General features: G+C 47.6%; 3 protein-coding genes across 4 annotated transcripts; 2 read left to right on the forward strand and 1 right to left on the reverse strand.

Moving 5' to 3' along the window:
• Positions 1 to 706: 706 nt before the first annotated feature.
• LOC123049337 (11-beta-hydroxysteroid dehydrogenase A) lies at positions 707 to 2,648 on the forward strand. The gene is made up of 6 exons (XM_044472268.1): positions 707 to 1,053; positions 1,167 to 1,359; positions 1,461 to 1,546; positions 1,708 to 1,839; positions 1,940 to 2,104; positions 2,213 to 2,648. The coding sequence occupies exons 1-6, from the start codon at positions 814 to 816 to the stop codon at positions 2,501 to 2,503; spliced, it is 1,107 nt and encodes a 368-aa protein (XP_044328203.1). The 5' UTR covers positions 707 to 813; the 3' UTR covers positions 2,504 to 2,648.
• Positions 2,649 to 3,032: 384 nt separating this feature from the next.
• Positions 3,033 to 4,906, forward strand: LOC123053154 (11-beta-hydroxysteroid dehydrogenase 1A). 2 transcript variants are annotated; one of them, XM_044476568.1, is made up of 6 exons: positions 3,033 to 3,310; positions 3,408 to 3,600; positions 3,810 to 3,895; positions 3,974 to 4,105; positions 4,210 to 4,374; positions 4,466 to 4,906. In XM_044476568.1, the coding sequence occupies exons 1-6, from the start codon at positions 3,059 to 3,061 to the stop codon at positions 4,757 to 4,759; spliced, it is 1,122 nt and encodes a 373-aa protein (XP_044332503.1). In that variant the 5' UTR covers positions 3,033 to 3,058; the 3' UTR covers positions 4,760 to 4,906. The 2 variants fall into 2 exon arrangements, with proteins under 2 accessions (XP_044332503.1, XP_044332504.1); XM_044476569.1 differs by lacking the exon at positions 3,974 to 4,105 and having other exon boundaries at positions 3,063 to 3,310.
• A 432-nt stretch (positions 4,907 to 5,338) lies between these two features.
• Positions 5,339 to 12,671, reverse strand: LOC123053153 (recQ-mediated genome instability protein 1). Its single transcript, XM_044476567.1, has 8 exons — positions 11,457 to 12,671; positions 10,559 to 10,729; positions 9,414 to 9,559; positions 8,704 to 8,837; positions 7,569 to 8,149; positions 7,063 to 7,173; positions 6,857 to 6,985; positions 5,339 to 5,672 (listed from the first exon to the last, which is right to left on the reverse strand). The coding sequence occupies exons 1-8, from the start codon at positions 12,474 to 12,476 to the stop codon at positions 5,481 to 5,483; spliced, it is 2,484 nt and encodes an 827-aa protein (XP_044332502.1). The 5' UTR covers positions 12,477 to 12,671; the 3' UTR covers positions 5,339 to 5,480.
• Positions 12,672 to 12,885: the final 214 nt, after the last annotated feature.

Here is a 12,885-nt window from a genome sequence, read left to right on the forward strand (position 1 = left end):
TGGTAGCATCTCCGGTGGACGGTTCCAGCAGCTCTCGGATGGCTTATCCATGGCGGCTTTGAACTCCGGCTCGCCGGGGCGGAAGGAACCTGCAGCCGCGGGCAGTAGAAAGAAGTGGGCATGGCGCTGACGTTGAAGGTATGGACCTGCGCGGAATTGGGGCTAGCCGGCGGTGAGATCTGAAGGAGAAAAAGGAGAGGCGTGGCCGCCCCCATGCGTGGACGCGGCTGAGAGAGAATTTAGGAGGAAGAAGGGGATCGGGAGGACGAAGGTAGCGAGGAAGAGGGGATCGGGAGGAAGAAGATAAGGCAGGGGCAGATGGGTCACGCGAGGCGTACGATGGCCTCGATCGCGTGGCTCGCGCGGGACCGGCCGAAAGTTTCGGGCGGTGCGCCGCTTAGAAACGTTTCCCTAAAGGTGTTTTGTCACTCCAACGGAGGATTAGGACGGAACCCGTACGTGCACTTTGGTAAAGAAATACTCCTGCAAGAAACATATCATGATCCTATCACTTAAACGTACATGCACCAATCTTGATGCAATCTTGTAGCGCTCTGCGTGCTCTGGCCACCTGCAGGTTGTGTCTAGAAGCTCACAGTCACAGGTAGCTCTGCTCCTGCAGGACACCGCGCCACGCGTCCAGCCATACGCGACGTGTCATGGCAGCCTGAGACCCCCGCTTCATGCAGTGAAGCTCCTCGAGCGTCTCTCTCCTGGCCTCATTCTCACGGTCGCCACCTATCGCAGTTTGCAACACAGCCGTCGAGCAAAGCCCCGAGGAAAGGAGGAAGGAAAGAGGAGGTCGGCGCCGTCATGGAGATGCTGAGCATGCTGAAGGTGGGGTACACGGTGCTGCGCAGCGAGACGCCGGCGACGGACCTCGTCAACACCTTCATGGACTGGGCGGCTCGCCGGTCGCTCCTCCTCCTGGCGCTCTTCATGCCCCCCTACCACGTCTACAAGCTCGCCGCGTCGGCCGCCGCCACCGTCGCGCCGGAGGACGTCGCGGGGAAGGTGGTGCTCATCACGGGCGCATCCTCCGGCATCGGCGAGGTACGGATAATGGAGATTCTCGATCAGAGTTGCCCTTATTTAAGAAAGTCGTGTTGATCAGATATGTATATTCCTGGGTCCCGTTTAACTTGACTTGCTGCTTGTGGGTTCAGCAAATAGCTTACCAGTACGCGAAGAAGGGAGCGAGGCTGGCCCTGGTGGCGCGGAGGGAGGGAAGCCTGCGCGAGGTCGCTGCGAAGGCGACCGATCTCGGCTCGCCGGACGTGCTCGTTGTGCCGGGGGACGTGGCGAGGCCGGAGGACTGTAAGGCGTTCGTCCAGGCCACAGTCGAGCGCTTTGGCCGGTGTAAGTAGCCACATGCTGTGCTATGCCTGCCTTGATAGCTCATCCATCGTGTACACGTATGTTTTGAGCCCCTGTAACTTGGGCAAGTGGTTTAATTGCAGTGGATCATCTTGTGAACAATGCCGGTTTGGCCAACGTGTGCTGGTTCGAGGAGGTGCCCGATGTCGCTGGTTTCAAGCAAATCTTGGTACCGTTCGATCTCTACCCACCTTGTTTAGACTCTTCATAATATAGCCCTATGTTCCTGTGCTTCTCTGCTCCTTCTTGCTCCTCAATTTCTGAATGCAATTCTACATAATTTATAATTCCATCATCTCCCTTCATGATACTGATATGTTGGCGCTACAGGATGTGAATTTTTGGGGTACGGTGCATCCAACCCACGCTGCTCTTCCCCACCTGAAGAGGAGCCGCGGGAAGATCTTCGTCAACTCCTCGGCCGCGGCGGTGCTAGCAATGCCTAGGATGAGCTTCTACAATGTACTAATACAAATCCCTCCAACATTACAGTTCCTTTTCCCTTTCTAGTTTGTGCATTTTGAGTTCGACTGATACGTGTTCCGTTTTCGTAACATTGCAGGCTAGCAAGGCCGCCGTGCTGAGCTTCGCCGAGACCTTGCGGATGGAGCTCGGCGACGAGATGGGCGTCACGGTGGCGACGCCCGGATGGATCGAGTCCGAGATGACCAAGGGGAAGCACCTCTCCAAAGGAGGGAGAGTGGAGGTCGATCAAGACACGAGGAATGTCAGTTGCACACGACAGAGAATACACAGTTGATTTGATTCTGTAGAAGTTGTCGCCAATTACAGAATCAAACCATGCTCATGCTTGATTTGCATCGCGCAAATGCAGGCTCAGGTGAGGCTGTTCCCGGTGGTGCGTGCCGAGCGGTGCGCCGAGGCTATCGTGGACGCGGTCTGCCGCGGCCGGCGCAGCGTCACCGTGCCGCTGTGGTACCGGGGGCTGTTCCTCTGGCGGTCTTTGGCGCCGGAGGTGGGCGACGTCCTGCAACGCGTGTTCTACCGCCGGAGCTCCGGCGACGGGGGCAGCCAGATGAGGGCGAGGAGGGTCCTGGAGGTCACGGGCGCCAAGCGCGTGCTGCAGCCGCCGTCGCTGCACACGTCGGACATCAAATGGGAGTAGATGCTACGTGAATAAATGAATGTTCCGGTGTCGTACTGCAAAGAAAATAAGATAGAATGGCGAGGTGTTAGTTCTAGTGAAGAGTGATGGATGGTTTGTGTAAATTTAAGTTTCGTCGATCGAACTAAGTATGATTTTGTTTCTACCTGAAAAACTCTCTTCTTTTGAATCTCTCAACAACAAGAAAACTCCATTCTTTTGAATGGAAGTTCTCGCGCTCCGGGTTTAGAATTAGAAAGAAGATTTGTTCACAGTGCTGCAAATGGATGGGTGTGCATTCGAAACTGAAACAAAGCCCCTCGCACACCAAAAAAAAAACTACTGAAACAGAGCATACAACGGGCTTCTTCTCCAATATCGACGATGCTCACGGTGATAGCTCTGTGCATGCGGCCGCCCAGATAACCAAAACGACCGCACGAAACGCGGTTGACACGTGGCCCCCGCGCCGGCACGTAGCAGCTGAGATGGCGGTCCGCATGCCCTCTCGCCTCTCCACGCGTCTCCTGCACCGCACCGCACCGCAAAGGAGGATCCTGCCAGCTGCCGGCATATATGCAACGTTTGTGCCATGGTAGGGGATACACACACTGCAAAATCCACCTGTCGGCAAGGACGCCGATGACGATGCTGATGGGCAGGTTGGCCGGCGTAGCGCTGGAGCTGGCTCTCGCCGCGCTGCTCCTGCTCTTCCTCCCGCCCTACTACGTCTACAGGTTCACCGCCTCCTTCCTCGGCTCCGTCTTCCCCGACAACGTCTCCGGCAAGGTCGTCCTCATCACCGGCGCCTCCTCCGGCATAGGCGAGGTATGCATACGTTACATCACAGCATACGTCTCTCCAGGACAGATGCTTCACCTTTTCTATACGGTAGATTTATCTAGTTTCTTGTTTGTGTGTGTAGCACCTGGCGTATGAGTACGCGAAGAGAGGAGCCAACCTGGCGCTCGTGGCGAGAAGGGAGGCGAGCCTCCGGGAGGTCACCGACAACGCGTCGGCGCTCGGCTCACCCAGCGTCCTTGTCTTGCCGGCTGACGTCTCCAAGCCCGACGACTGCCTAAAGTTCATCGACGACACGGTTGCCTACTTCGGAAGATGTAAGTCTGAACTGAATGGCATCTATGCCACCGTAGACAAATATTGCTACATGAATTTTCCTGAAAACAGTAGATTAACTGAATCCATATATGACATATATTCATGTAAGTGCTTAATGATCACTGGGATTTTTGGTGAATCATATCAAGATTGACGAGTGTGCATTCGGATCACCGGAACTTTCTTTTGATGTGCCTGCTATTTGCAGTGGACCACTTGGTGAACAACGCGTCGATTTGGCAGGTCTGCAAGTTCGAAGAGGTGGAGGACGTGAGCTACTTCAGAACACTGATGGTACGCAACACAGGCCGTTTTCAGTTCTTCACACAAACTTAGGGCGACAATGAGTGAGAATCTGACTTCTGCACGTAGGACATCAACTTCTGGGGTCATGTGTACCCAACTCGCTATGCCATTCCTCACCTGAAGAAAACCCATGGCCGGATCGTTGGTGTCACCTCCAACTCCTCCTACATATTCATCGGAAGGAACACCTTCTACAATGTCTGTGACGAGCCCCTTCCGTGCTTGCTAGCATAAACCATTGAAATGCACGGGTACAATGTGGAATTGTTGCTAATGTGAAATGTCTGTTATTTGCATGGCAGGCGAGCAAAGCAGCGGCGCTAAATTTTTACAACACGCTCCGGATGGAGCTTGGCGGGGACGTCCGCATTACAGAGATCGTCCCAGGGGTGGTCGAGTCAGAGATCACAAAGGGGAAGATGCTCACCAAGGAAGGAGAGATGAAAGTTGACCAAGACGAAAGAGATGTAACACGAGTTGCCACATGATATTATTGTTCGACCACGGTAGCATCATATCAATTCATGTTGTTGATCTAGCTGATTGTGATCATCGCAGGCGATCCTTGGGCCAACACCGGCAGAGCCTGTCGCCGCTTTCGCAAAGACGGCGGTGAAGGATGTGTGCCGGGGGGAGAGGTACGTGTTCGAGCCGAGGTGGTACTTGGCGGTGTACCTGTTCAGGGTCTGCTTCCCAGAGATCCTGGCCTGGAGCTCCCGGCTCCTGACCGTGAAGACACTGGGGCGCCCTGCAACGACCGACACTGTGGGAAGACAGATCCTCGACATGCCCGGGGTGCGCTGGTTCACCCAAACGGCCTCGCTGCGGTCGCCGGAGATTCAGGCCAGGTGAAAGTAGCTGGATCGGCCCGTTGTGATGTAGGAAGCCCACTACGAGGTCTGGTAGTAGTAAGATGAAGCTTTGTCGAACTAAAACGTGCTTGTGTACTAGTATGTCCATGGTCCGTAATAATTGAGAGTGGAAAAGAACATTACAGTACTTTTTTTTCTTCGTCTGAAATCCAGTGGACAACGTAGAAGACATCACTACTTGGTGCAATGTGCATGGAACTTCACTTCTGAGTTACCGAATTGGGAATTTGATGCGGCTTGTCATGTGTGTGTGTGTTGGTGGGGGGAACACAGACAGTTTACAGGAACCTAGACCTAATCACTATTTCAGTTCGACATACATTCATTTGAGCGTCGACTAATTTCGGACAAAAGGAGTACAAACATTCTGTACATTCTTTCGGACAGAGGGATTCTTGACGGTCAGGTGAATTCTTGAATTGCCTTTTTCAATAATTTGACATATTTTATTATCCTTGTGACAGCAAACTGTTTTTGTTTTTACTTAGTTCCAATCCCCCAACGCATAGAAGATGAAAAATAATGCAAAGAGCTAGAAGATGAAAAATAATGCAAGAGCTACTGCGTGAATCAGAGATAGTGAAAACATTTTATAGCAGAAGCATAGATGTAAAACGAGAAACTGAGTGCTGCTTAAGCCTAGAGCTGAAAACTTCACAAGTGGCCTAGCATATCAAGATCAGGACGATGTGGCTTTTGCATTAACCGAGCAAAAAGGCTGACCATAGACACGGGGTGGTATCCATAAAGTCCAAATTTCGGATGTGCCGTTGAGCCGTACATGTTTTCAGCCTCTGAAGCAGGAGCCATGCATCAGCAGTCGAACAACCTTCGTTCATCTCACGCACGATAGGTCGAGAAGATTGTCCGTTGTACTCAATATGCATTGTACCCTACAATTGACGGGGGAAAACATACACACCTTCAAGATTTAAGATGTTGTAAATAAAAACAAGGAACTAAAATCATATGACATGAATTCGGATTTTTCAAAGTAATCCAAATGGTCCATGCGCTGAAGGGTCTGAACATACTTCTTCCCTAATTATGAATACAAGGTAGTAGCACACTATTTGAAGTGTTTGCCACCAATATATATAGAGGAATAGCTTCAAAGAAAACCTGCAATCACTACCAGTACAATATGAAGAGGCAACTGACCAAATGACAGTAGTAGTATTGGCTTATGCGGTAACTGCAGCACTAGCAAGATGTTCTTGCTAAGCTTCATGCACTAGCCAACACAACCAAAAGCCCGAACTGATGAAAAGGGCTAGGTGATCCACATATACACTTCAACAGTTCTAAAACATCAACCGAAGTCCAGCTACAAACATGAATGGTAAGTGCGCAGATATTATATAGCACAACTAGCAGGCTGAATTGCTATGTACTAATCTGAACATGCTTAGCCTAACTTGATTTAAAAGTTATGGGGCTTATTTAGCTTAAGGGCTTATCGACTGGAATTGTCAAAATAACTAAGGCTTATCTAAAGCAAGCTCAAACAGTTGAAGGCTATAAGCCTCACAAAATTCAGTTTGTAGACCAAAGTCTTGCCAAAAAGGATCTCTGGTGGCATTTCACTCCCCTCGGGGCCGACTTGGACGCACGAAGGGGCTTACGTGCACTATGACTTAAGGTTCATCGCTTAAAAGCCAACAATTTTTATTTTTATTTTTTACAACATTCACACAGTATACATTTAGCATGCCATGAAATATCAGGTGAAAATATGATCGACACATTATTAATTAAGTGACAAAAGACATTCGACTTGGAAATGTAAATGTTGTCAAACTAGGAGCATACTTATAAGACATTCCCCTTGACATTGTAAAATGGTCTGCAAAAGTCTCAAATAGATTTTTGTTTACATTTTACTCTATTTCTATCTGCTAGAGCATACTTATATTAATCGGGAGGGCCCTGTTTGTCCTAGCTATAAGTCAGACAACAGATGCACAGGCGATTGAAACTAATATTATTAGTCACGCCAGTAAGAAAGGACCATAAGGCAAAGGTATTAATAAAGATACATATTCAATTTTATGAGAGGGAAAGAGGGAGGGGGGACCTCAAATTTCTCCAAATAATGCTGAAATCCACTCAGAATTTGTTTCATAGCGATGTACGATTCTGAGGTTGGATCAGAAACGGCAGTTGAAACCTCCTCACATGAGTGGCCAATTATGTTACGTACAATCTGTGTAATGTGTTATGATAAGGTTGTGATCTTGAGTAAACATGCTAGGAAACTATTAATAAAACAGATATACTCACAGTACTGTCAACAAAGGCCTCTGAAATTTGACTTCCATCATCTATGCACACAAGAAGCTCGTACTCTCTGCGGTTCCTAAATTGAAATCGTTTGACAGAGGTAATCAAACCCTGTAGCAGTTATGTCACCAATCAACGTTTGCATTTTGCACAAATGACTGAAAGTAAATATACATGTAAGAAAATCTTCCAGCACTCTTGAACTCATGGAAAAACATTTTGATCAAACAAGCAATGTGAAATGGACACAGTTCTATGTAAAAGTTTGTAGACAAAAGGTTTGAAAGGATAGCTAAATCTGCAAGTAGAAAATCCAATCTGGAAATGACAGAAAATAAATATACATGTAGGAAAATCTACCACCAGTCTTGAACTCGTTGAAAAGCATTTTGATCAAACAGGAAATATGAAATGGACACAGTTCTATGTAAAAAAATGTAGACAAAAAGGCTGGAGGTCAAGGACAGCTAAATCTGCAAATAAAAGGTACTAAGTAGTAAACGAACCTTAATTTTTCCTTGAATGTAGGGTCTTGTATCCTTTTCTATGGTCCAATGTGCCATCAAGTTGAAAATGTATATGAAAGGTTTTTCATTTTCACCACTTAGAATGACTGGATGTTCCATCTGACCAGTATTATCATCAACAGTTGAAGGCCGTGCAGCCTCCGCACCATTGGCACCAGTTGCACCAATGTCATGTGCCCTTTGTTGGGAATCATACCCACCACAAGGAGTAGATGTAGAAGGCTCTCCTCTGCTCCTAGTAAAAGCAGTAGCTTGGTCCTGCATGGTGATTTCTTGGACACGTTGTATTTGCTCGTCAACATTGTTCGCCACAATAGGATGGTCAATATATTCGTCTACCAAAGTTCGTGCAATTCTACTAGTGCTTTGTTGGGGTTCATGTCTATAGGTAACAGGTGCAGAAGCCTCTGCGTTGTTCCCAATAAGAGAAGTAGATCGGTCCTGCATAGGGTTTTCTTGAAAATGTTGACGTTGTGCTCGGACACCATTTACTACAACAGGATGGTTAACACGCTCTTCTTCCATTGTTTGTGTAGTTCTACCAACTTGAGAGCCATTACCTGTGAATTGAATAACAATGAAGCATGAATACATCATATAATAAATACTTGGAAGGTTAAGATCTTAAACAATGTAAACTGAAACACAGGGCAACTTGCTTGACAAATCGACTTTCTTTGACACAGTATTGAACCACAAGAATGACAGAATTGCAGGAAAACATTTTCAATACAACAGGAGGACCTCTAAGAAAGTGTGGTAAGGCAACTGTGGTCATGCACAAAATATTTGCAACAAGCAGCTAAGCAATTATAAGTAGGCCATAGTGTCTGAATATAATGGAGTTCTACAGCAGATAGGGAGCATATTCAGTCACCTGTATCGCCACTTGAGTAAAAGAATATACAAAGTCTCTTTCAGCAGCATAGACTCACAGGTAGGAGTAATTAATTGCAGGTAAATCGATCACAAAATCAAGGTGATAACACAAAAAAATGTGTCTACTTACACATTGCTGGCAAAGAAGATAATCATCCATAGTAATTCAGTTGCCTCTCTAACCTCTACGACTCCATCTAATAAAAATGAGTCTACTTAAACATAGAAGTATTACCTAATCCTGTTGGATGAGAGGGGTTTACTGTTCTTGGCATTGAGATGCCTTGCTCACCACCATTTGCAGCGCTTACATTACGTGGCCAGGCAGCTAGGGTGGCTCTGGAGGACAAAGGTAATCCACCTTGTTTCCTGCAGCATGAACACATGAAGATACATGTGGAATCTAGAACAATAAATATACCAAGATATGAACAAACAACTAGCAGCTTGTAAAGAAATGTGACGAACAGAACACATTGAATAGCAAAACTGCAAGAACAGGGCATGTGGCTGATTGGATAAGCATTTATTATTCAGTTTACAAAATTGGGAGTTATGATAGAAAGATATGTAAACAAAATGAAAGAAAACGAAGCTTGCTAAGTACTTAATATACAAAAATGATATTGTGGCTGTGAGCTGCGACTCTTGCTGACCAAGAAGAGATGTAGCCAAAGATCCTCAGCTGAAGTGTTTGCGTTTTAAATTATTTAATTCGCCTCTTACAGAAATGTAGGGAAAGGCTGCGTACTATAGACCCAAAGTGGTCGGACCCTTCCCCGGACCCTGCGCAAGCGGGAGCTACATGCACCGGGCTGCCCTTTACACTTCCATAAATAACTGTCGAGTTCTTGCTTAAAATACAAGGTGAAGCAATATACCTCGCAATGAAATGGCATCTGCGTAGATCTAATGTGTTCACTGATGGACAAGGACAGTACATACCTTTTTCCACGAGGTGGTTTATTTACTTCAGAAACAAGTCTTACACGTGCTGCTTCCAATTCATCAACTACCCCACCAAGAATCTCAATAACCTCAGGGACTAACATAAGAAGCCCTCTCTTTATGTGCACATTCCTTATAACAATCTGAGATATGTAAAGAAAGTTACAAGCTGTTGGTACAAATATAAGGATAGGGAAAAATATGTCTTATAATCTCATGCTGCACACTCATTGGCATTTACCTGACATATTGTTTGTAATCATATATCACTTATATATATGATATACCGGTACATAGAGTGCATCTACCATTTCGGTCTACAGGGTGTCTCAAGAAAAGATGATATATAAGAGGATGCTAGTTAAAAAATGCAGACAATGGTATGACCAATGAGTTTCAGAGAATGCCAGGTTTCTCAACTGAGTTCTGAGTTTTCTTCACTACAATCAATCTTTGCCAGCACCAACCAACACTCCACACATGGAGTAAGCACCATACTTCTATGTTTCCCAACATTTACAAATGGTATCACAGAAGTAGAGAAAAAACTTACTGAATGCATGCGGAGTGCCTGGTCCTATCTTTCATATCTACTCCCTCCGTTCCTAAATATAAGTCCTTTTCTAAAAGGACTTATATTTAGGAACGGAGGGAGTATTTGATTAAAATGTAGACATTCATGTTACAATCCAGATGTAAGTTCAAATGTTTAATAGCCCAATGAGAAGATAATTGCGTAGTGCTCCACATATTAGTTATTGCTGGGTGGAACATTAAGGGTGATGAATGTATTCAACTGCTACAAAAGTAAATATGTGAATTGATTTTATATGAAAATTGCACAAAACAGTCAAAATGGTACCAGAGCATAGGCACCATCATATTAGTTACTTCGATCTCTATCTTAAATCTTATCTCTTTCCTATTTAAATAATATTCTAACTTTATCCTATTACTGCCTGATACTATTGCCATGAACACAAGTATGTGAAGAGTGTATTCCCATGCCAAATGCATCCTAACACAAGTAAGCACATTCTGTGGAAATTCAACATTTTAGTATAAGCTAAGAAAAGAACATAAAATCGTAAGGCAAGACAACCTTCTCAGGAAAATGAGCAGATCAAATTTTGAAAGATGACCTTAAAACCAGCAGGTGCAAGAACTTCCAGGTCTTTGATAGGCCTGTATTCCATTCCATATATGCGTTGGATGCCATCTGTCATTGATAACTTTAAACATCGTTTGGGGCCGGCAGGTGCATCACGATATCTTTCCCTTAAAGGGGCAGACATATTGACGATTTCATCAACCTAAGAAACACAGAGCTGGTTAGATGGTTACATTCATGAAACGGTCCTCAATCTGCACATGACAAATCTACACCTTTATAATTTGGACCAACCATATAAGCGATGCAATCTTTCTCCTCTACCCACTAGCATGGGCCCTTAAGTTAAGGTCAATCTGGTACTGACTCAACTTTGATCACATTACAAAGAAAGAAGGAAAGAGATCATCAGTCCTACTACAGTACTACCTTGAAGATGCATGTGATTGGGTTAAGTTAAAAGGACCCCGTGATGCTTAGGATTGTTTTCCTGGCACACTGGTGACCAAGAACTAAACAGATAACTTAGATGACCTGCACTTTACTAGTACAGCAATCTCAACAATATTCATCATTCTATGCGGCCAGCAATCACCTTCATGTGTCAAAGAACGATACTCCAAAGTTCTGACTAAGGAATTGCGCCTTTGTGACGCAGTCACTAAGTTGAAGTAAAGCAAGTAAACTAAAGGTTTAGGTTCCAGCATAAACGCCTTATTTCAGATGGATCTCGAATTAGAAGCTCGGATATGGAGGCAAATTGCAGACATTGCCATCACCAACCTGAAGTATCCACCAGAGCAAAACCATGCTGTACATTGCATAACTATGCAGCACCAGGAGGGGCACCAAAGCAGTACTGATATCCCCAACTCGAAAAGAAAATCATAACCAATCATTCACATACTGAATTATAAGGGGGCTACAACCTGTAGCACAAATGGTCCATCGAGGATGGCAGCCTCCATAGACCCGACGCCCTCCGGAAGCACACCAGCGCCGCATTGGTTCATGTCGGCAAAGAGGAGCTGCTCAAAACACTGTCTAGCCTGCACTTCAGTGCCGCCATGGCCGTTGAGCCCAGGCAACCCGGCAGCACACTGTTGAAGCCACTCTGCCCGTACACGAAGCCCGAGTCGCCGCAGGAACGCATCCACCGGACGCAGCTGCGCGCTCAGTGCGGACGGTGGGGTCGAGGACGTGAGCGGGGTCGCAGTTGGGGTCCAGGCAGAGGGAGGGGTTGGAGCTGGGGTTCGAGGCCGAGGAGCAGGCGCGGCAGCAGGTGGTGGGGTTGGCGTTGGGGTTCGGGCAGGAGGAGCTGATGCGGCAGCGGCTGGTGGAGTTGGGGTTGGGGTCCGGGACATAGGAGTGGGTGCGGCAACGGGCGGTGGAGTTGGGGTTGGGGTACGGGCAGGAGTGGGTGCGGCAGCCGGCGATGAGACTGGGGTTCGGGTTCGGGCCGGAGTAGGTGCGGCGGCCGGCGGTGGAACTGGGGTTCGTGTTCCGGAGGGAGGAGTGGATGCGGGAGGCGGGGTTGGTCTTGGGGTTCGGAACAAAGGAACGGCGGGAGCAGGAGCGGGAGGTGGACATGGAGTTTGGGGCGGAGGATATTGAGGTGGAGCGGGAGGTGGTGGGGAGAGGTCATCGGCGACGTCGGTGAAAAGGGAGTCCCCGTCAGAGTCCCGCATCTCGTCGGGGGCATCGCCGAAGGCGGAATCCTCGTCGGGGTCCTGGATCTCGTCGACCTCCTCCTCGTCATCGGAGATCTCGACGGGAGGGGAGGGGGGAGGCGAGGACGGTAATGTGTAGGGGGCTAGGAAGGGGCTGGGGTTTTGAGACGAGGGGCGGCCGACGCTTCCGCCGCCGCCAGTGGAAACGGAGGCGGAGGCAGGAGTGGCCGCGGCATCTTCCTCGTCGGAGTCGGTGATGATTAGGCTGCGGCGCCCCATTCTCGAAGAAAGTTTGGGGGCGGTTTGGTCGGAGGAAGGGAACGGGGGGAGATGGTTTTGGGGGCGGTTTCCCTGGAGAAATTTTGGAGGCAGGTTCCGGGCTTCCAGCGCGGGAGGATCTCCAAAAGCCTTCACGCTTCGTATAATCTCATAGATTAGCGCAGAAAAATCAAAACCTGTTTGGTTGCGGCGTGGTAATGCAGGTCGTTCCCGGCGGCCAGCGTAGCGCCGATGGATCAAGGGGTAGCCACTGCGCTGGACCTGGAGGATCGAGGGAGGCAGCAGCGCTGCAGTCGAACGTGATCGAGGGGAGGCGTTAGGATTATAGAAAATGAGTTTTTAGCCGATTTTTAAGAAAACCCGTTTTAAGTTTGTTTTTGCGAATAATCAGTTTATAAAAAACTACGTT

The sequence above is a fragment of the Triticum aestivum genome, chromosome 2D (genome assembly GCF_018294505.1).
Source record: "Triticum aestivum cultivar Chinese Spring chromosome 2D, IWGSC CS RefSeq v2.1, whole genome shotgun sequence".
In the NCBI taxonomy this organism is placed as follows: Eukaryota; Viridiplantae; Streptophyta; class Magnoliopsida; order Poales; family Poaceae; genus Triticum; species Triticum aestivum.